Genomic DNA, 19986 nt, shown 5'->3' on the forward strand with positions numbered 1-19986 from the left:
TTAATACTATTTTAAACCAAACCTTCTATAATCAATATCTCTTCAATTATTTGCAGAACTTTGTAAAACAGTAAAAATGGAATACGACATTCGCAAAATCTGAAAAATCGTAATAATAAGTTTTGTAAATATTCCAGGTGTTACAAATATGTATACATACTCGAACAAAAGTTTGTAAAGAGAGTTCCATGATATTGCCTGCAGTTAAGATAAGAGGCTGTTGAACTCTTACCATTATGATGCATATAGCTTGCTTAAAATCCTTACTGTTGTTCCACCAATTATTTGAATAAGCAGATAAAGTTACATTCATACTCTGTAAATGTGACTTTTAAACAAATTTCGTTGTTTTCCATTATAAAAGATAATTCAAAACAATGACATACATGAAGATAAAGTTCATTTCCGTGCCAACAATATATAAAGATTTGGTATGTCATGCAACACATGTACATTAACATACCACATAAAACATATGGAATATAATCTTTCATCTGTAAATGTGATAAGTTTAAAACATAATTGTATGCATCCAAAAAAATGATAATTAACATGTAAAGTATACCTGCGTTATATTAAATGCTATTAAACAGATAATAATACAATTGACTAAAAATTGAAGGAATATCACAGTACCGAATATGTTTTGGATCTGTTTCGAGAAACTGGAAATATTTAATAATTTGACTATAAAAACGATAAAAATCATCGAAATTCTTATTTTTAATTTGAAGACTTACTCAAATATCACGTTACTATGCTCGACGCATAACTTCAAATCTTTATACAATTTATTACAAGTTTTTGGAGCGGATATTGTGAGATCGATATTATCATTTTTGACAAATGATTTTGTATTTTCTACACAGTACATTGAAGAAATATTAGAACTTAAGATTGTTAATTGGCAACAAGCAACTGTGATTAAACCTGTTATTAGAGTATCAATTGCTACATTATTAATACAGCAAAGAAAGATAGCTACAGCTTGATACGAGGAAGTAATTTCAAAGGCTGGTGTAGATGTTGTATTATAAGGATACCATCCTTCCATTGCCAGTTCCTTAGATCTTTGAGTAAGTATATTTAAAACCGGGGTAACACCCCAAGAAATCACTGCCATTAAACCGAAGCTCTGATAAGCGATATGATGAAAAATTCCTTGCCAAGTGTAATGCGTTACAATTTCTTCGTATTTATCATTGTCTTGACTAAATATTTTACTTCGCGTTATATCTGTTAGATCTTTGATACACTTGTGGCGGCAAATAATAACTATCACCTATATAGAAATGTAACAAGTGCCTAATAAACTGAAATATCAACATTAAAAACAATTATTTTACATAAATCATTGAATAATAGACAAAAAATAAACGTGTGCGATGGCCGGGAATCGAACCCGGATCAACTGCTTGGAAGGCAACTATGCTAACCATTACACCACCATCGCACGGTGATACATAAGTCATTTAATATGTTGAAATACCAATATATTAAAATACATATTTTCTAACTATACCAACCTTGTAAGCATGAGTAATATTTGTCATAAGAAGAGTAGCACCAGCTACTATTTTATCCACGCTTCTTCGGTTCACGATAATATACGCAATTTCACTTGCAAGGAAAATTCCCAATAAAAATGTAAAACTAAAAATCGTGTATAACATGTACAAGCGTTTGTACCTCGACTGCGAGGGCCACATGCCCATATAATAAATAATCGACAAGCTATTTTCCAAATGTTTATTAGGTCTAATTTTTGTTCGTCTTTCCGCAACTTCATCCATCCTTCGATCTTCAAAGTGCATCAACGGAGTAACAGACCAAGTAATATCAAGGATACTACCTGTTCCCTTATCTCCATTACATTATAGAGTTGCAACGTTTTAATTAAGAAATCTTAATGATTACAGACCAATATTGCGTTGGTCTGTAATAATATGATCTATTATCTAGTAGTTGCATTCGATTGTATGTTACTCGGATGTAACAGCTTTGTCCTATTGTAATTACCCATGATTACAGGGAGATGCATACATCATTGTTAATGTTTAAAAGCAAATCGATACATGATTAGGCATCTTTGATGTACAATACTCCTGTAAGGCATGGTGTTCCAGAAAGAGTGTTAATCCTTTAAGGTGGTGGTAGCTGAGGTGATTCTGAACAACATTTTCCTTTGCGAAAATATTTTTTGAAGCTTCGTCTTTGAATTATTAAGGAAAAACACTGGCCAATCAGGACGGCAGCCTCGACTATTTTACCAAGAATCCCGTGGTGGGGAAACAACTCGTTTATCAGTCCCTCTCCTTGGAAATTAGAAGTCTTTTAATACTTGTCAGACTACACACACGTAAATATATATTATACATCGCTGTCCATTTATCATCATACTCCAACTCAAACAGACTATGTGTATCTACAGATGTAATACTTACGTATGCGTTGATAAAGTTCCTTCCGATAATTATAAACATTAAGATATAAAGAGACAATCTAGTAGATCGATCAATTTTATTGGTAACTCGAAGTAAGTTGCTTCAGTTACAAGTAGACCCGTGATTTGTTATTCACAACGTTAAATAGAATTACTGAGACGAAATGGCAGCTACTGCTATTCTGACCAAAGATGTGCCCGATATCGAAGTAAGTAATACAAATAATTTTGATGCTTATCTGTAACATATTTTAATTGAACAATTATATTTTATATTTTCCGTAGAATCTTTTGAGCCTAAATCCAAAGATAAAACCATTCGCGAACCTTGTTCCTTCGGTGCGTACCAAAGAAAATAAGAAGAAATGGAAGAGGAACATTACCGAAAAATGCAGCGTAAGACATATCTTATCGTATGATGTTGAATTATTTTTTAAATTTTTCTTCACGAACTAAAACAACAAATCCAATGACTTAGACCTTGGGAAGAATATAAATTTTTTAAAATCATCTTGCAGAAATGCCCACCTTTAACAAAGAATTTTGACGATATTAAACATACAACATTAAGTGAACGCGGTGCATTGAAAGAAGCTGCCCGATGTTTAAAATGCACGGATGCGCCGTGTCAGAAATCGTGTCCAACCCAGCTGGACATCAAGTCCTTCATTACTTCTATTTCAAATAAAAATTATTACGGAGCAGCGAAAGCAATTCTGTCGGATAATCCTCTTGGTCTGACTTGCGGCATGGTATGTCCAACCAGTGACCTTTGCGTAGGTGGATGTAACTTGCACGCATCCGAAGAAGGACCGATCAACATCGGAGGTCTTCAACAATTTGCTACCGATGTAAGAAGATCTATTTTATCAACGTTTCATACATTATTTATAACGAACAATTAAAATTCTGATTTATTTTAGATCTTTAAGCGAATGAATATACCTCAAGCTAGGATTCCTGGTCAAAGCGTTCCACACGCAGATACTAAGATTGCTTTGATCGGTTGTGGTCCAGCTTCTTTATCCTGTGCAACATTCCTCGCACGTTTGGGTTACGATGATATTACGATTTTCGAGAAAGAGAATCGTATAGGTGGCTTGAGCTCGTCGGAAATTCCTCAGTACCGATTACCGTACGATGTTGTTAATTTTGAGATAGAACTTGCGAAAGATCTGGGCGTGAAGATCGAAATGGGCAGAGCATTATCTGAAAACGATTTGACGATACAGGTTTGTTAGATGACTCGATTTGATGAAATGGAGCAAACAGTTTAGAATCTATACGATGATCTTTCTTTCAGGGTCTTCAAGATTCCGAATACAAAGCGATCTTTTTAGGGTTCGGTCTTCCGGAAGCAAAGACTATTCCAATTTTCTCAGGTCTCACCGAAGAAATGGGTTTCTTCACGTCGAAGAGCTTTTTACCGAAAGTAGCCACGGCTAGTAAACCAGGAATGTGTGTATGTAAAAATAACGAGTTACCATCTCTTCATGGGAATGTCGTTGTCCTCGGTGCCGGAGATACAGCCTTCGACTGTGCCACTTCGGCTCTTAGATGCGGCGCGAAGAAAGTTTTCGTCGTTTTCAGGAAAGGATTCACTAACATCCGAGCAGTTCCTGAAGAAGTAATGATTATTATACAAAACAAGATTTCACGTTCTTCGTTATAAATCTTTGTATATTCCCTTAATTATGTTCTTTCATGCATTTAGTTTGATTTGGCAAGGGAAGAAAAATGCGAGTTCATTCCTTTCCAATCACCGAAACAAGTTATCGTACGAAATGGAAAAATAGTTGCTATAGAATCTTGTCGAACCGAAGAAAACGAGAATGGTGACTGGGTGGAGGACGAAGAACAAGTTTGCAAGTTGAAAGCGAACTTTGTTATATCTGCTTTTGGATCAGGATTACAAGATCCCAGTGGTAAGAACTTCAGTCACATTGAATTCTTATTTTGCAGAAGAATCTAAATTAAAAGAAACTTCATCTTCAAGTGGTGAAAGCCATGGCGCCTGTTAAGCTAAATAGATGGAATCTACCGGAAGTGGACGGGGAGACCTTGAGTACTTCTATGCCTGGAGTGTTTTGCGGCGGAGACCTTGCTGGGGTTGCGCAGACTACTGTCGAATCTGTAAACGATGGAAAGACAGCAGCCTGGTATATTCACAAATTTATTCAGGTAATTAGTCCAATGATTAATTTCAATATTTTTCGTTTGATATTATATGGGTGTATGTGAAATCTTTTTAATTATTGTTCCACAGAATTCTTATAACTTAAAAGTACCAGAGGTTCCCCAGTTACCTAAATTTCACACTCCAATTGACGATGTTGATTTATCCGTGGAAATTTGCCGTTTAAAATTTGAAAATCCTTTTGGTCTTGCTTCTGCACCGCCGTGCACCTCTAGCGCTATGATCAGGAGAGCTTTTGAAGCGGGTTGGAGCTTTGCTGTTACTAAAACATTTTCTCTAGATAAAGTACGTGATTATTAAGTGAGCCAATCGTTAAATATATTTAAGGAACAACAACCTATATTAGTGGTATTCTAGGATCTTGTCACTAATGTATCACCAAGGATCGTTAAAGGTACGACTTCACGGCACCATTACGGACCAGAGCAAGGGAGTTTCTTGAATATCGAATTGATATCTGAAAAGTCACAAGCGTATTGGTGCAATAGTGTTACAGAATTGAAGAAAGACTTTCCAACTAAGGTTCGAAGACAATATGCATTTGATGTTACAGGTTCTTGGTTTAGCATTAATATTAAAAGAAAAATACCTTGATTGATTGATAGATTGTTATCGCTAGTATTATGTGCACGTACAATAAGGCAGATTGGACAGAACTTGCTCAAAAAGCAGAAACTGCCGGTGCCGATGCCTTGGAATTGAATTTGTCCTGTCCTCATGGAATGGGAGAATCTGGAATGGGACTGGCTTGTGGACAAGTATGTCTTCCATAACTGTTTCATACTTCCTTAAAATTTTATCAAGAAACATAATTATTATTACCTTAAAGGACCCTGAATTGGTGAGAAATATTTCAAGATGGGTCAGAGCAGCTGTGAAGATACCATTTTTTGTGAAATTAACACCTAATATTACCAACATTGTTTCTATAGCCAAGGCAGCTTACGAAGGTACCTTTTTCATGGATTTTTGGGTAATTAAACTATACAGTTTTAATCAATATTCAGAGTAATAACTGTTTGTAACAGGACACGCTGACGGAGTATCTGCCATAAACACGGTGCAAGGATTAATGGGATTGCACGCTGATGCGACACCATGGCCAGCTGTTGGCTATAAGAAGACTACAACTTATGGCGGCATGTCAGGAAATGCGACGAGACCTCAAGCTTTACGAGCAATTTCTTCTATTGCTGAAGCGCTTCCCGGTTTTCCGATACTGGGAATTGGTGGTGTCGATTCAGCAGATGTTGCTCTTCAATTTCTGCATAGCGGTGCATCAGTTGTGCAGGTGGTTTGATCAGCTGTTTAATTGGGTTCAAGTTTTTCACATATGCATTACTTGTATTCAATTATTATTTCATAACATGTAGATCTGCAGTGCGATACAGAATCAAGATTTTACTCTGATCGATGATTATATAACTGGTTTAAAAGCTCTATTGTATCTGAAGAGTCTTAAACAAGTAGAAGATTGGGATGGACAAAGTCCACCAACGTTTAAGCATCAGAAAGGGAAACCAGTTGCTTTCCAACATGCTCTTGGTAAAGTAAGTAAAATAAACAGACTTTCCTCATAATTTGAAGGTGATGTATGACATTATGATCAATGTGTGTTTCAGAATGTACCATATTTTGGAGAGTATCAGAAACTTCGGGAAGAAAAGATAGCCGAGATTAAAGCGAGATCGAATCCGCTTGATAATGTCATTGAGATAACGAGACCTGCCCCAAAACCAAGCATACCTGTACCAGCAATAAAAGATATTATTGGTAAAGCTACGGATTACATTGGAACCTTCAAGAATTTGAACACCAAAGAGCAAGTGGTAGCATTGATAGATGATGTATGTTTCAAGTATTATTGAATGAAGTTACCTACGTTTTGATTTACTTTCATCATTGTGTTAATGTACATTATTTAAATGTTCTAGGACATGTGTATAAACTGTGGAAAATGTTACATGGCTTGTGCTGATTCTGGTTATCAAGCGATCAAGTTTGATTCTGAAACTCATATTCCAACTGTGACTGATGATTGTACAGGTTGCACACTTTGTCTTTCAGTGTGTCCTATCATAGATTGTATAACGTAAGTCTTTGTTTTTCGAATTATGATTCCTTTTATCTTATCTCAAACAATTGAACATTATTATTTCAGCATGGTACCTAAAACGATACCCCACGTTATTAAAAGAGGAATACCACCAAAAGGAATGTTTGAACTTCCTGAATTATCAGAAGCATACTAAAGTAGAAGTAACGTATACGGTATTTTATTGCACTTCAACATTTTTATAATATTTTTGTACCATATATTTTGTAGAAAGTAAACACTGTCGAAGCTTAAATACTTTGTTATTAAAATTATAATTTTTATTTTACATATTAGTAAACTTTGGACTGTCAAACCATTCCAATGCCTCTGGTTGAGTATAATTATTAGTATATTTATCACACTTATTGTTTAGTAAACTGAGCCTGTAAATACAATAATGAATAAACATCAATTTGAAACGAAATCTTTTATATAAATTTTAAGCGATTGTTATGGAATATGTTACCATGGATATTTTGTACAATCATCAACGGGTAAATGTTTTTTGAAACACTGAGGCTTTAAAATATTGAAATACGTAGCTCCAATTTTAAATGCTACAATATTATTAGCGTCCTTTAAACATCGGTAGAAGGCGTCATCACACTCGCATGGTGATCTGTTTGTGGAATAGTCATGAATGTTATTTTTTTTAAACACAAGGAAGTTCAAATCACTTTTGGAAAGTATCATGTTTGTTTTATGATTACCTCGTGAATATACCATTATTTAAAAGTCCATCTCGTATTCCTTCTGCTGGAATACCATCTGGGCAAGAATCGTGAGCCTTGCAGCAAGCGTCTGCTGTTTCAAAGAAACCGAGATCCTCTTTATTCGGTGATATATCGCCATCGCCGCACCAATATGTTCCTACAATCAATACTTGGTTATTCCATACTCCAAAATATTAATTAATTACATACCTGGAAAAATTGCTTTAATTTTTAATTTAATTGGATTTAAAATACTGCTGATCAATGTTTCGTTCTTCTCTCTGGGTTTCCTTTTTAATAATGGTATCTTAAACACTACTTCTTTAAACTCTTCTTTAATATTTGTAAATTTTTCACTGATCGTTCGTCCAGATCTCATAAATAATCGAATTGATTTTTCAATTGGACTGACATACGTTTCTTTTAACGTTTCGTTATTAGTATTATCACATGTTCCAAATCCGACAATTAGAAGAAATAAAATAAATAACAGAAAGATGCGGAAGGAAGACATTGGAATATCACTTATACATAAAATACGATGATCAGCATTGAGATGTTGATATTTATATGGCGTAATCTGTTTTTAGATCTTTTTAAAGGCAGAGGTCTTAGATGATAACACGCATTCGGAAATTCCAATTTAGTTACTTGAAAAAAATTGTAACTCTATGATTTACGTCATTATATGTACAAGAAATTATTTTATTATGTAAAATTTCTATTTTACCTTATTTTACAAAACACTTGCACACAAGTAATATGTACAGTTCAGAACGTATAATGAACTCGCGGAATAAGCACGAAGAACGTAAGATTGTCAGCGACTGAAAGGATGAATATAATACAAAATTATGTAGTGTTTATGTTGTATCGCTCAACGATTCACTGGTATTCAGCCCGTCCTCTGTAAGACTGTCATCTGTATGGAAATTTTGTTGATGTTGCAAGGCGCGTCGCTTTTGAAGCCTTGTACATCGTGGGCAACAGTGATTTCGTTTCGACCAACAAGCTCGATGATAAACAGCTGAACATTGATGGCAAGTTATGGAACTTGCGTCCCATGGATATATAATTTCATCGTTACCACACAATTCACATAAATGACCCCTATAAATGCGATTAAAATTTAATTATTGACCGAGCTGCAAAACAAATTGAAGTGCTCTGATTTTTTTAAAGTTTACCTTGCTTTGCACAATTCGCATTGTTCTGTAATGTGAGCGTGCATAACATCGTATGCAGCACGTATTTCTTCCAGAAGTGTTCCATTATTCAAATCAACGAGATCTTTAATCGAATAATTACCCGAGTTTTCAATCATGTGAGTACGTATTCCAACTTTCCACGGTAGCCCTTGGTTACTAGCTTCCGGGCATAGAACCAAATAGCGTTTCATCATTTGCATTTCCTCCCGCATTTTCTGTTCGTTATTAATTCCGAATTCGTAATTTAGTTCCATTCTTTAATCACAAATTACAACATATATTTTACCTTTACTAAAGATAAATCTGGGACTAAGGTAAATAATTTCGGATTCAATTCCTCTAGTACTAAAACAGAACGTTCTTCTAAAAGTGTTAAAAGTTGTGCGGCTGCTCGAGATACAAGTCGCGGTTCCATGTCCCAGTTTCTGATTACTCTTGCAGGTATTACCATTGCGGTATTCCAATGGCACCTTTGACAGTAATACAATCCACTGTAGTCACAAAGACGTGGTTCAATCCATGCTGATTCTATATTTACAAATAATGTATTAAAAATATGAATATCCAACATTAATTTTTAATCTTATATGTATATTCTGTATAGCTTATTTCTACCCCATGTATGTTACCTGTATTCTTGAAAGGACTGCCAAAACAAGATAAAGATAATCCTTTTGAGAAAGCTTGTAATAAAAATATAAATCACCCATATGATAATAATATGTATCATAAACTGATAAACTAGTATGTTAATCATTGCCAAACAATGGAGTTATTAATGATTATACTTACTGAATGTTATTCGAACTTTGCATTCAGCACATCTATATCCTTGACCTGATAAGCCTTGCTCAGGACAAATATCTTTTGTATGAGTATAACCACCTGCTTCGCTAGCAACTACATGAACGCATACTCTACATATGTTGTTTAAACATTTCCAATGGCAACAGAACTTGCAATCTGAAAAGAAATGTTTAAGTATTATAAAAATGCATAGAAAATTAATAAAGTGTAATGAAAAGAATCTCACCGCTACACATATACCATGACTGAAGCATAGCCCAAATAGCTCCACTACAATGATCACAATATACAGCTCCAGAAGTTGTAATATAATATTTTTGTGGTACTAGATGATGTCCAAGAATTACTTGTGTTTCTAATAAGTTTTCTTCCGAAGTTTCTCTTAATTCTTGCACTCTTAAACGTAATTCAATTAAACGTCTAACTAGCCATTTTCTTTCAGCAGAGCATTCTGCGCTTTCTAATACCATTTGTTTACATTTTTGTACCATCTCCTTCAGATCCTCTTCGCATGTACTCTAGAAAATAAGACATAATAAGATACAAATAATAAATAAACATTATTGCAAAAAGAAAACTGATCATATACCTTAGATAATGAAAGTGCAGTTTCCACTGACTTTAAACTAAATGGTATGGCAGCTTTGCTATCTGAACTGTCATCTGCCTCCCCTGTCATATAGTCAGATGATGATGAAGGTGTTGATGGCATAGTTCCACAACTATCAGTTCTCATCCTTGACTCATCATTAGAATCGTGTGCTTCATTTACATTATTTTTCAAGTCTACCATTTTGATTACGTGATTTCAATGAATACTTTCTAATATGTAAATAATGGTTTCCAATATCACTTTTGTATACTTGTCACACTATCCTTATACATATATTCCAAGAATACAAAATTTGTTACATTTCGAATGACAAAATGTCAGATAAAAACAGATATTGCACATTGAGCTAGTGCTTGTATAAAATAAAACTGTATACAAATTTATATTTTTGATTAGGCGCAAATTATTATTCTACAAAATGATTAAAAATTCTTGACAGGAAACGGTATAGAAGAATATTGGTAGCACTGAACGATGCGACCGCGCTGCGTTATTCCAACTTCAGGTTTCCGTTTTAATGATACAGTCGCCATGTTCGGGGATTGATCTATCGTGTGCGTCCGTGTTCGTATACGCTTCATTCTATCGTTCAATATTTGTATATACAAGACCACTTATCATTTTTCGTGGTTAAGAGTAAGACGCATTCGCTTAAAACGTATTCCATCGACTCGTTAGTTTCTGCTCAGCAGTGGAAAGCAAGATTGGAACGCCGCCAGCTAGGAACATCGAACATCGTGCAGCTTTTGACTTCTACGCGTTGCTAAAATGATGTACACGGTAAATTAGCCAAAATTTTGATTAGAACAAACCAAACTACTACTCCCTAGTGTTACTAGTTTATTCTGTTATCATTTTTAAATATTTGTCGATTTTATATTATATTTTTGGTTATCAGGGGACTACCGCGTCGCAGGATACGAGGTTCAGCGACAAGGAGAAAAAGCTTCTGAAACAAATGAAGTTTGGAGATTCTCTCACTCAGAAAGTAAATATTTACAATGTGAATCCTTGTTTATATTATGCATTAATTACTCAAATATTAATATTTGGTGTTATGTTTCAAAATATTTTTAGGTGGATATGAGCAAAGTTAAACTTGATGTTATCAAGCCGTGGATCACTACAAAAATCACACAGATTTTAGGAATGGAGGATGATGTAGTGGTAGAATTTGTATATAATCAACTGGAGGAAAAGGTAAGAAATTTGTTTTTGCATTACTATTTAGATTAGAATTAGATCTAAGGGATTGTAACTTAACAACATGAAATAAAAAAAAAAATATGTTCACTTGGCTTTTTCCCCTCATCATAGGAAATCGATAAATACACATTATTTCAGCGCAATGTTTTGTACCAGTTACGAATGATAATCCAAATTCTGCACAATGTGCTGACTTTGGAGATGAAAAGCAAGGAGGCAGAAACCATATTAGTCATACTTGCCTCATTGTTCTTTTCTTTTTTTATTTATTTTTTTGAATTTTGATAAAATATCATCGTTCCTTATATGTCCTGTGTAACCTGTTCTTGTTCACCTTATACGTTCCTTCCAAGCTATATCCTGTTTCAACAAAAGAAAAACTGATGTAGCTGATCCTGCAACACTGTAACATGTGAAAACAACTTTTTATCACGTATGTTTGAATTCCCCGTTAGTATAAGTAGAGACCGTTGGTGGGGCTCAACCCTATTGTCCAAATGGCATTCGGATGTGCTCCTCTCTACATCCGATTGGCCGCCTTTCTATCAGCCGTCAACGCTAGCTGATGCCAGCTGGTATGTCAACGTCATCTTAGAACCACTGCTGAAACTTCAGCCTAAGCAGTTCATCCACCGTCGATTCATCGTCATCGGCAGAAACGGCGTATTCGCAGTAATATCGCCGCATCATCATGCTGTCTCCGCTCTTCTCATCTTTGTACGGAGCTCTTCCCGGGGCCTTCTACCATTCTGCAGATGCCTGCTTTGCCGTGGCCGCATCGTCTACTAGCTGCGCCAAACATCGGCTTCATCTACTACCGACTGCCTCTGTCGAGGTGGTTGCAGCATCAAAATTCCAACTGCGAGAGCTGTGTCGCAGCTTCTGGACACCCATCGTCAACGGGCAGTCAACGGTTCGAGTTCGAGCAAGGAGAAGGAATCATCCTGCTGCCTACCCGGAATGCAGTAATCATCCCATCAGGACATCCGTGGAGCTGATACAACTGAGATGCAGATTGCCAGATTCTTCGTACTTCCAACAACATCCCAAGGAAACCAGGAACTTTATACATCGCGCAGGTCTGTTCTCCAGTTAATGATTCATCGGAAATGCAGTCAATCGGATGCGATTGGCTGATGGTCGATGCCGGAGGTATCTCTGCTCAGTTTGACACTCTTTGTCAACATCACAGGTTGGTGGAACGGTGTTCCTTCTATTCCAAATTAATCCTTTCATTTACAGCTAACACTTTCAACATGTATGTTTAAGTTCTATTTCAGCGTCCACCTAAGCAGCATTTATTCATTGAGAAGGTATCAATATAATATCTGTGCTACTTGTGCGTTTATCGATGAGTATCATTATTTTTTTTTTTTCTTAGCGTATTACTGATTAGCGCAGACGTGAAACGAGCCTGTTTACAGAGTTGGTAAGATACATTAGAAATGCAACAAATAAATCTGCTTTTTCGAGGGGGAAAAGCAGTTAGCGTAACTAGCGAGATCAATATCGTATATATAATTTCACTTTTTTATTTCAAAATTTCATAAAAATTGAACGTTCGTTGGTCAATCATTGATGTAAGTTTTCGATTACGTGGATAGAGAAATAAATTCGAACACTGTATATTTTACAGTTTCCCGACCCCCGAAAAATGCAGATCAACCTAACAGGCTTCCTGAATGGAAGGAATGCCCGATCTTTCATGGGTGAATTATGGGACCTTCTGGTCTCTGCTCAGGAAAGTGTAACGGGCATTCCAGAGGCTTTCTTGCAACAAAAAAAAGATCAGATTAAAAAGCGTTTGGTAATTATCCGTTTTTTATATTCTTATTTTTTAATATGCGATATTCACAATAGATGGACTGAATGTAGAGTTCATTACATTTAATTGCATGAACATGATTTGATAACAGTAAAACAATTGAGTAACTAGATTTTGTCGTTCAACAAAATGTTCAGTTGATTAAATGCTTTTCATTGCACGAGGTTCAGTTTCGATTTCTTTTATTGTTATTTCCAAATAAACGAATCAATATCCGATTATTTTAAATCACGATATATCAAATCAGGAGGAGCAAGAGAAGCTCCAAGCTTCTTTGGCAGAGAAAGAGAAAGAAAAGGAAAGGGAGAAGGAGAAAGATGAAGCCGAAAGCAAGATAAAGAAAGAAGAAAAGGAACGTGGTTCGTCAAAGGAGCGTAGAAGAGATCGAAGCAGGGATCGTGATAGGGACAGGTACTTGTCCGCGTTCTAACGTAATCCTATACTTTCGTCTAATTTTACAGATATTATTAATAGTTGTATGATCGTTTACAGAAGTAAGAGAAGTCGATCAAGAGATCGACACAGAGATCGCGACAGATCGAGTCGTAAACGACGATCATCTTCAAGATCACCTAGCAAAAATTCATTGAAGGACAACGGTAAAGACATGCCGGAAGTTAAAGTTGAACGGGAGGATTCACCTCAACCGGAAAACGCTATACCGCTGATGCCCGTTAAAACAAAACCGTAAATATCGATATTTTATTTTAATTAACATAAACTCTTAAAAGGGTTATTCATTAAAATGTTTTAACAGGGAAGCCGCTGTTGCAATATCCCGATTGCAAGCCAAACTAATGAGCATTGCCGATGGAAAGAAGAAGAACAATCGTACTCCATCCCCCGAGTCACTGGACAAAGCGAAGAAATCTAGATCCAGATCAAAGTCGCCAGTAAGCCGTTCCAAAAAATCTAGATCCAAATCACCGAGCCGAGATTCAAAAACACGCCGTTCTCGATCGCCCGCGTCGAAATCGAGACGGTCTCGTTCCAAGTCAAGATCAAGAAGATCCAGGTCTAGATCCAAGTCTAGGAGATCCAAATCAAGATCGCAGGATCGTTCTAAATCGAGACGTACGAAATCCAAGTCACCGAGGTCTCATTCAAGATCTCGATCCCGATCGAAAAAATCAAGATCCAAAAGCATCGACAGGAGCAAGGCCCGGAAGTCGAGATCAGATTCGAGCGATTCCAGGTCGTCCAAGTCTCGCTCGAAATCACCCGATAAGAGAAAGGACGCTCTCGATTCAAATAGGAAACGAGATGCTAGTACAAGCAGCAGTTCCGAGTCAGAAGAAGACAAAGGAGCGAAAGACAAGAATGATTTCGAAATTAGAAAGAAGAAAGATGGAGTGCAGGCTAAAAGATCGTATAGAAAAACTAACAAGGATGACAGCGGTAGCGACAGTGATTCGAGTCGGGAAAGGAAATCTGTCCCCAAACGAAGAAGCCCCTCGCCGCGTAAAGACAGAGGTCGATCAAAAGATAGAGACAGATCGCGAGATAGATCACGGGATAGATCGCGAGATAGGTCACGTGATCGATCTCGAGATAGAAATAGGAGGTGTGTAGAACAATTTCTAGATTATGGATCGCGATAAATTAATGTTGCATTCAACTTGTTTGGTTCTTTGTTCAGGAGATCTATAGATAGAGAACGAGAAAGAAGACGTGAGCGGGAACGAGAAAGGGAAAGGGAAAGGCTGGATAGATATAGCGGTAGCCGCAGCATGCGGCCACCATCTGTGCGCAGAGCACCTAGCAGGCGAAGGTAAGATAAATAGCATGCATAAATCATACGCGGCTATTAATATCGATAACTTGTAATTACTACAGAAGCCCTCCTCGCAGAAGTCCGGCAAGATATCGGCGCAGATCTCCTAGTCCCGGTGAGAGACGCAGAAGAAGATCCCTCGATCGAAGACGACGATCGTCGGAGCGACGAGACAGGCGTCGATCTCCGGATCGTCGCGACAGCAGGCGTCGTTCACCAGATGGACGGGATCGATCCCTCAGGTACGATAGATCTTCCTCTCGCGACAGATCGAGTAGGCGAGACCGTTCCAGAGACAGGGACAGGAGGGATAGAGATCGGAGATCTAGATCTAAAGATCGTAGATCCAGGTCTAAAGAACAACGGGCATCGGTGGATCGTTCGAGGGATGCGAAACGATCTCCCGATCGGTCGAGAGATCCGAAAGAGAAGATAAAGGAGAAGAAAGTGGATGAAAAAGTTAAAAGAACAACCGATACAGGATCGCGAAAAGAATTACGAAATGGAAGGTCTAAGTCAAGTAGCTCGGAAAGTAGCGAAAGTAGTTCCTCTAGCAATGAGGATGAAGCGATCAGGTGAGTAAAGAAAATCATTATATTTTTTTTTTGTATGTTGTTACAGACCTTACGATTGTTGGAGCGTAAAGCGAGCTATGTTTCATTTTCTGCTTAGCTTTAAACAATAATTGTTTACAGTCTCCAATAATGGATCTTGTTATTTGTGTAGAAAATCGCTCGAACGGAAATCGTCTCAGGAAAAACGTGAACGCGAAAGGGAACGGGAACACGTGGATGAGAAACGTAAAGAAAAAGAAAAACCTAAGGAAGAGCCCGTCAAACGACCCGAGAAGGAGGTGAAGAAGGTTGAACCTCCGGCTATCAAGAAACCGGATCCAAGTGTTTCCCCTAAAAAGCTTCAACCTACCACACTTCCTGTAACTAGGCATAGAGTAAGTTTAATGATACCTACATGTAACTGTATTTTTCTGCTATTTCAAGTGTTTCTACTCCACTCTTATCTCTAGTTTTCTAAGAGTCTGTCCAGAACGCCCTCACCGTTTAAAAAGACTGAAGACATCATAGCTGCAGTTAAAGTTAAACAACCTTTGAAGTAAGTGTTGTTCGAATGCTTTTCGGCGTGTTGCCTACGATATTCTTAATTGGAATAATTATTTATTGCTTTCAGGGAGGATAATAAGGAAGAATCGCCGAAAGAAGAATCCAACTTCTCGTCGGGAGACAATTTCCCATTGAAGAAAGATGACAAGTCGATTAAATCAATCAAAACGACGTCGGAAGAAAAGAAGTCAGGTCAAAAGTCGTCGGAACCAATTATTTTGAAGAAACCAGTGGATGTGATCAAAAAATCAAAAAGGGAGAAACGTGATGGTTCTTCGGATTCGAATGACAGTGAAAGCGAAGGTAAGAATTAATTTGAGATTATGTTAACGCATGATCTGAACGATGTTCGTGTTATTTTTAAATCTTAGGAAAGAAAAAATCGAGGAAAATAGACAAGTCCAGAAAATCCAGGAAGGCTTCTACGGATGATGAAAAATCGGACAAAGGTGGCTCCAGCTCGGATTCCGAAGACGAGAGGAAGCACGTAGAAAAAAGTAAAAAGATCAGAGACTCGAACCGAGGAGGTGAAGTTTATTAATTATTCAGATTTGATCAAATTTCAGTTAACTACAATCTCAAGATTTTATCCACTTTTACAGATTCGTTGGACGAACGTTCCAAGGATAGGAAGGATAACAGGAAGCGAGACACCAGTGAAAATGAATCTCGTAAACGACCGAAAAAAGACTTAGAAGAAGAAAGTAAGAAATCTAAGAGATCTAGAAAAGATTCTTCTTCGGGAGATGAAGACCCAAAAACAAAAAGAAACAAAGCTGAAGATGATCGATCTAGGTTAAGGAAGTCTAAAAAAGATTCAAGCTCAGATGACGAACCGAAAAAGACGAGAAAACGAAAAGATAGTTCTTCGGAAGATGAAAAATCTAGAACGAGGAAATCTAGGAAAGATTCAACGAGCGAAGATGAAGCAAAAATAAGAGCGAAGAAGTCGAAACGTGACTCGAGTACGGAAGACGAAGAGATAGGAGAAAAGGATGCAAAGAAGAAGAGGAAAGTAGATGACAGTTCAGATGAAGAGAAAGTGAAGAAAAAACGTAAAAAGAAGACTAAAACTAGTACGAGTGAATCAGAGGTAATTTTCGAGGAAATACGATGATATAAATTATTTCTTAATCGTAATTTATGTGTTCTTTAGGAAAGCGAAGTAGAAGAAAAGAAGAAGAAAAAAGATAAGAAGCACAAGAAACACAAAAAACATAAGAAGCATAGGAAGCACAAAAAGAAGAAGGTTGCTGACTCTGACGAATCTGATGTGAGTGAAGGTAACACTGAAGAACTGGAAAAAAAGCTTCGTGAGAAAGCATTGAAATCGATGAAAAAAGGACACAGTATAGAAAGAAGTGACTGAGACTTTGTGTGACTATTAACAAGGGTGTGTAATATGTGTGTATTTCTGTATTACGATGCACTTGCTTTAATTGTATTCACGGATGTTTCTGTTTATTATATCTACAGTAGGATTTTACCGTATCATATTTTCTTGAGCAAAAGAAGTCTGGTATTAAAAGAATTCGTCCTCGAGCGATAAAACCCTAATTTTTATAAATCTTAAACTTACGTTTAAGATTACAGAGTTAAACACAATAGTTATTTCCTTGACTTAGTAAACAAAACTAGCGTATGTTATACCCGTAGGAACAGTAATTTCTTGTGCCACTTTAATGTACGATTTTTACATTTTTCAAAGTATCGGCACAACCGAGCAAAGATATATCCTTTTTAGTTAATAAGTTCATGATTTAATGTTTATTTGATAGGACAATAAGTTTAATTTGTAAATCTAATTTGTATAAAAATAATTTTTCATCAAATTATCTATATTAAGCTAACAGAATAAATTGCGTTTTGATGAAAAATATTACTTACCTTGTACGGACTTAACACACGCCCTCTTGTTGCGATATTTATACACATAAATTGTATAACAAAAATTAATCTAAAATAACTCTAAATTTATTTAGACTTCTGAGTTACTATTGAACTTGTACGTGATGCAAGTTCTACGCATATCGAATTATTTAAAATACGTGATTTTCAACAAGAAAAAAAAGCAGTTCATACTGTACAATAGATTAATCATCATGTATCATTAATTCAACAAAATTTATAAATAGTATAAATATATCTACAATTTGGCCAGCATAGATTCCCAATCCGGTGAACATATGAGTGTACTACTGACTGGTCCGAGATTAATTAGGTCACCACTTAATTTTTCGTTGTCTACTTTCGCCGCGATGAGATCCTGTAATATAAATTATTATTATTATTATAACATTCAATACTTACGCTAGTTTTGCATTACGTACTTGTCGAAAACTTAGATCCGATCCAACATCTACAATTAAGTTATTTTCACCCAACAATAAGCGCGTTTTACCAGATTTCAAAATTTGTAACTTGCCCAGAATACCAGGCTTTAAACTATTCAGAGTACACATTTCTGTTTCGGATTTATTTTCGTTTTCTTTTTCAAAATTCGAGGTATTTGAACGATTTGGTCTAGTATCATCCGCACTGCTCATCAAACCCGGTAAGCAATCTGGAAACTATGCTCGATTTGTTACATTAACATATCATAGAGATAAATACAAGTTTTCAGATTAATATATTCCTACCTGCATCAAAATGTAAGAATTTGTTTTGTTTTCAATGATTTGGGGAATGCTCTGTGAAAATTTATTTTTTACTTCTGTGTCAGATTTACATATCTTTAGTATAGGTTCCTTTTTTGGTGGTAGTACTAAAAGTAATTCTTAATTGTTACAACATTTTGTTGAAAGAAAAAATATACTTACCCTCTCCATTTTCTAAAATGATTGGCTTCCTATCTATTTCTTCTTCTTTTTCAACTTTTACCTTAACTTCTTCTTTATACAATTTTGCTATAACAAACATGAAATGATTGCGATTAGGCTACACAAATCATTGACATTTTATAATTGAAATACCTTCTTTAACCATTGGCAATATAACAGGACTATTCTCAAGAATTAAGGGTTCTCCATCATCTATAAAATCATCCCTTAACAATAATTTCAACTTTTCTTCTTCATCAGCTTTATCAATTTTGCGATTTAGATCTAATTTTGGTTTCTCTAAACTCATCTGAGAACTTTTGCCAGTATCTCTAGAACCACCACCACCACCACCACCACCACTGCTGTGGCGTTTTGTTGCTTCATTTGTTATTCCAGTAGACCAAACACCACTAGACTGAAACAATATATGTATAGAATGCAATCTAATAAAATATCTTCTTCAATATACCTGAATTAGATTGCTGGATGTTTTACCACGGCCTCTATCAGATCTATTACCCCTGCCACGTCCTCTATTATGATCCCTATTTCTAACTGATCTTGCAGGATCATTTTGTGATGCATCTCTAAAACATGATTGTTGTATCCATCCAGACTTAATGATTAATATTTGGTATTGAATGAACTTACTCTTTCTTTTTTATTCTCTGAGCATTTAAGTTTGGTGTATATATTTTCTTGGATTTCTCAGTCTTAATGTTACCTCCTAACGTTAAATCTCTTGGTACACGAAAAGAAGTTAATCTGGTTGTACTAGTTGATAGACCAGGTTCTGTTTTAATATTTTTTAAGGTTACAGGCATCGATGTTCCAGGTTCAACTTTTATTTGAACGTTTGATGGAAGTGCAGTGTTTGAACTGCCAGATTTATCAGATGCCATTGTTAATTACTTTTTAAATGCTAAATGTCACAAACTTATTTTTTTCATAATGTAACAATTGTATAACAACAGCCAACGGGCACTTGCGATTCCGATCGCTTTGTGCCACAACACCATCTGCTTTATCATAGTACAAAAATGTTAAAAAATCGATCGACTTCCGCTGATTTTCAATAGGTAGCGATAGTGTTCCCCGATCGATAAGTTGTTGAGTAGTTTACGGCATTTTTGTATAGATAGCGGTGGGATCGAATTAAAAA

The 19986-nt window shown here is 36.2% G+C and overlaps 6 protein-coding genes and 1 non-coding gene across 15 annotated transcripts; 2 read left to right on the forward strand and 5 right to left on the reverse strand.

The window, feature by feature from the left end:
* Nucleotides 1-22: 22 nt before the first annotated feature.
* Nucleotides 23-2528, reverse strand: LOC114871655 (odorant receptor Or1-like). Of its 3 annotated transcripts, XM_029177838.2 has the most exons (7): nt 2445-2528; nt 1527-2349; nt 741-1282; nt 566-665; nt 387-494; nt 161-316; nt 23-99 (listed from the first exon to the last, which is right to left on the reverse strand). In XM_029177838.2, the coding sequence occupies exons 2-7, from the start codon at nt 1812-1814 to the stop codon at nt 43-45; spliced, it is 1251 nt and encodes a 416-aa protein (XP_029033671.1). In that variant the 5' UTR covers nt 1815-2349; nt 2445-2528; the 3' UTR covers nt 23-42. The 3 variants fall into 3 exon arrangements, with proteins under 3 accessions (XP_029033671.1, XP_029033655.1, XP_029033656.1); XM_029177822.2 differs by having other exon boundaries at nt 47-316; XM_029177823.2 differs by having other exon boundaries at nt 47-316; nt 1527-2315; nt 2445-2527.
* Trnag-ucc lies at nt 1382-1453 on the reverse strand. The gene has a single exon. It is a non-coding gene; the product is annotated as a tRNA-Gly (tRNA).
* Nucleotides 2356-6991, forward strand: LOC114871653 (dihydropyrimidine dehydrogenase [NADP(+)]). Its single transcript, XM_029177834.2, has 16 exons — nt 2356-2652; nt 2729-2839; nt 2962-3294; nt 3367-3675; nt 3747-4070; nt 4158-4368; nt 4440-4624; nt 4710-4925; nt 4998-5162; nt 5246-5398; nt 5470-5590; nt 5669-5931; nt 6014-6190; nt 6263-6487; nt 6575-6732; nt 6802-6991. The coding sequence occupies exons 1-16, from the start codon at nt 2608-2610 to the stop codon at nt 6890-6892; spliced, it is 3087 nt and encodes a 1028-aa protein (XP_029033667.2). The 5' UTR covers nt 2356-2607; the 3' UTR covers nt 6893-6991.
* LOC114871650 (phospholipase A2-like) lies at nt 6901-7968 on the reverse strand. Its single transcript, XM_029177827.2, has 4 exons — nt 7662-7968; nt 7449-7608; nt 7205-7357; nt 6901-7121 (listed from the first exon to the last, which is right to left on the reverse strand). The coding sequence occupies exons 1-4, from the start codon at nt 7963-7965 to the stop codon at nt 7022-7024; spliced, it is 717 nt and encodes a 238-aa protein (XP_029033660.2). The 5' UTR covers nt 7966-7968; the 3' UTR covers nt 6901-7021.
* Nucleotides 7969-8034: 66 nt separating this feature from the next.
* On the reverse strand, nt 8035-10575 carry LOC114871646 (differentially expressed in FDCP 8 homolog). 4 transcript variants are annotated; one of them, XR_006829531.1, is made up of 7 exons: nt 10056-10575; nt 9693-9984; nt 9452-9622; nt 8946-9187; nt 8639-8874; nt 8182-8561; nt 8035-8101 (listed from the first exon to the last, which is right to left on the reverse strand). XR_006829531.1 is itself a non-coding variant. In XM_046286256.1 (7 exons), the coding sequence occupies exons 1-7, from the start codon at nt 10257-10259 to the stop codon at nt 8315-8317; spliced, it is 1446 nt and encodes a 481-aa protein (XP_046142212.1). In that variant the 5' UTR covers nt 10260-10261; the 3' UTR covers nt 8127-8314. The 4 variants fall into 4 exon arrangements, 2 of the variants coding, with proteins under 2 accessions (XP_046142212.1, XP_029033654.1); XR_006829532.1 differs by having other exon boundaries at nt 8035-8120; XM_046286256.1 differs by lacking the exon at nt 8035-8101 and adding an exon at nt 9289-9342 and having other exon boundaries at nt 8127-8561; nt 10056-10261.
* Nucleotides 10576-10766: 191 nt separating this feature from the next.
* LOC114871644 (serine/arginine repetitive matrix protein 1) lies at nt 10767-17884 on the forward strand. Of its 4 annotated transcripts, none has more exons than XM_029177814.2 (15): nt 10767-10859; nt 10978-11067; nt 11157-11279; nt 12922-13092; nt 13358-13521; nt 13603-13797; nt 13868-14674; nt 14750-14881; nt 14947-15459; nt 15611-15833; nt 15909-15994; nt 16070-16305; nt 16374-16529; nt 16605-17095; nt 17159-17884. In XM_029177814.2, exons 1-15 carry the CDS (start codon nt 10848-10850, stop codon nt 17369-17371), a joined length of 3612 nt encoding a protein of 1203 aa, XP_029033647.2. In that variant the 5' UTR covers nt 10767-10847; the 3' UTR covers nt 17372-17884. The 4 variants fall into 4 exon arrangements, with proteins under 4 accessions (XP_029033647.2, XP_029033652.2, XP_029033649.2 ...); XM_029177819.2 differs by having other exon boundaries at nt 14947-15126; XM_029177816.2 differs by lacking the exons at nt 10767-10859; nt 10978-11067; nt 11157-11279 and adding an exon at nt 12388-12477.
* Nucleotides 17885-17954: 70 nt separating this feature from the next.
* Nucleotides 17955-19842, reverse strand: LOC114871656 (DNA-directed RNA polymerase III subunit RPC4). Its single transcript, XM_029177839.2, has 7 exons — nt 19476-19842; nt 19294-19411; nt 18975-19239; nt 18822-18908; nt 18642-18766; nt 18333-18572; nt 17955-18268 (listed from the first exon to the last, which is right to left on the reverse strand). Exons 1-7 carry the CDS (start codon nt 19724-19726, stop codon nt 18149-18151), a joined length of 1206 nt encoding a protein of 401 aa, XP_029033672.1. The 5' UTR covers nt 19727-19842; the 3' UTR covers nt 17955-18148.
* Between the last annotated feature and the right edge of the window lie 144 nt (nt 19843-19986).

The sequence above is a fragment of the Osmia bicornis genome, chromosome 6, assembly GCF_907164935.1.
Source record: "Osmia bicornis bicornis chromosome 6, iOsmBic2.1, whole genome shotgun sequence".
NCBI lineage: Eukaryota > Metazoa > Arthropoda > Insecta > Hymenoptera > Megachilidae > Osmia > Osmia bicornis.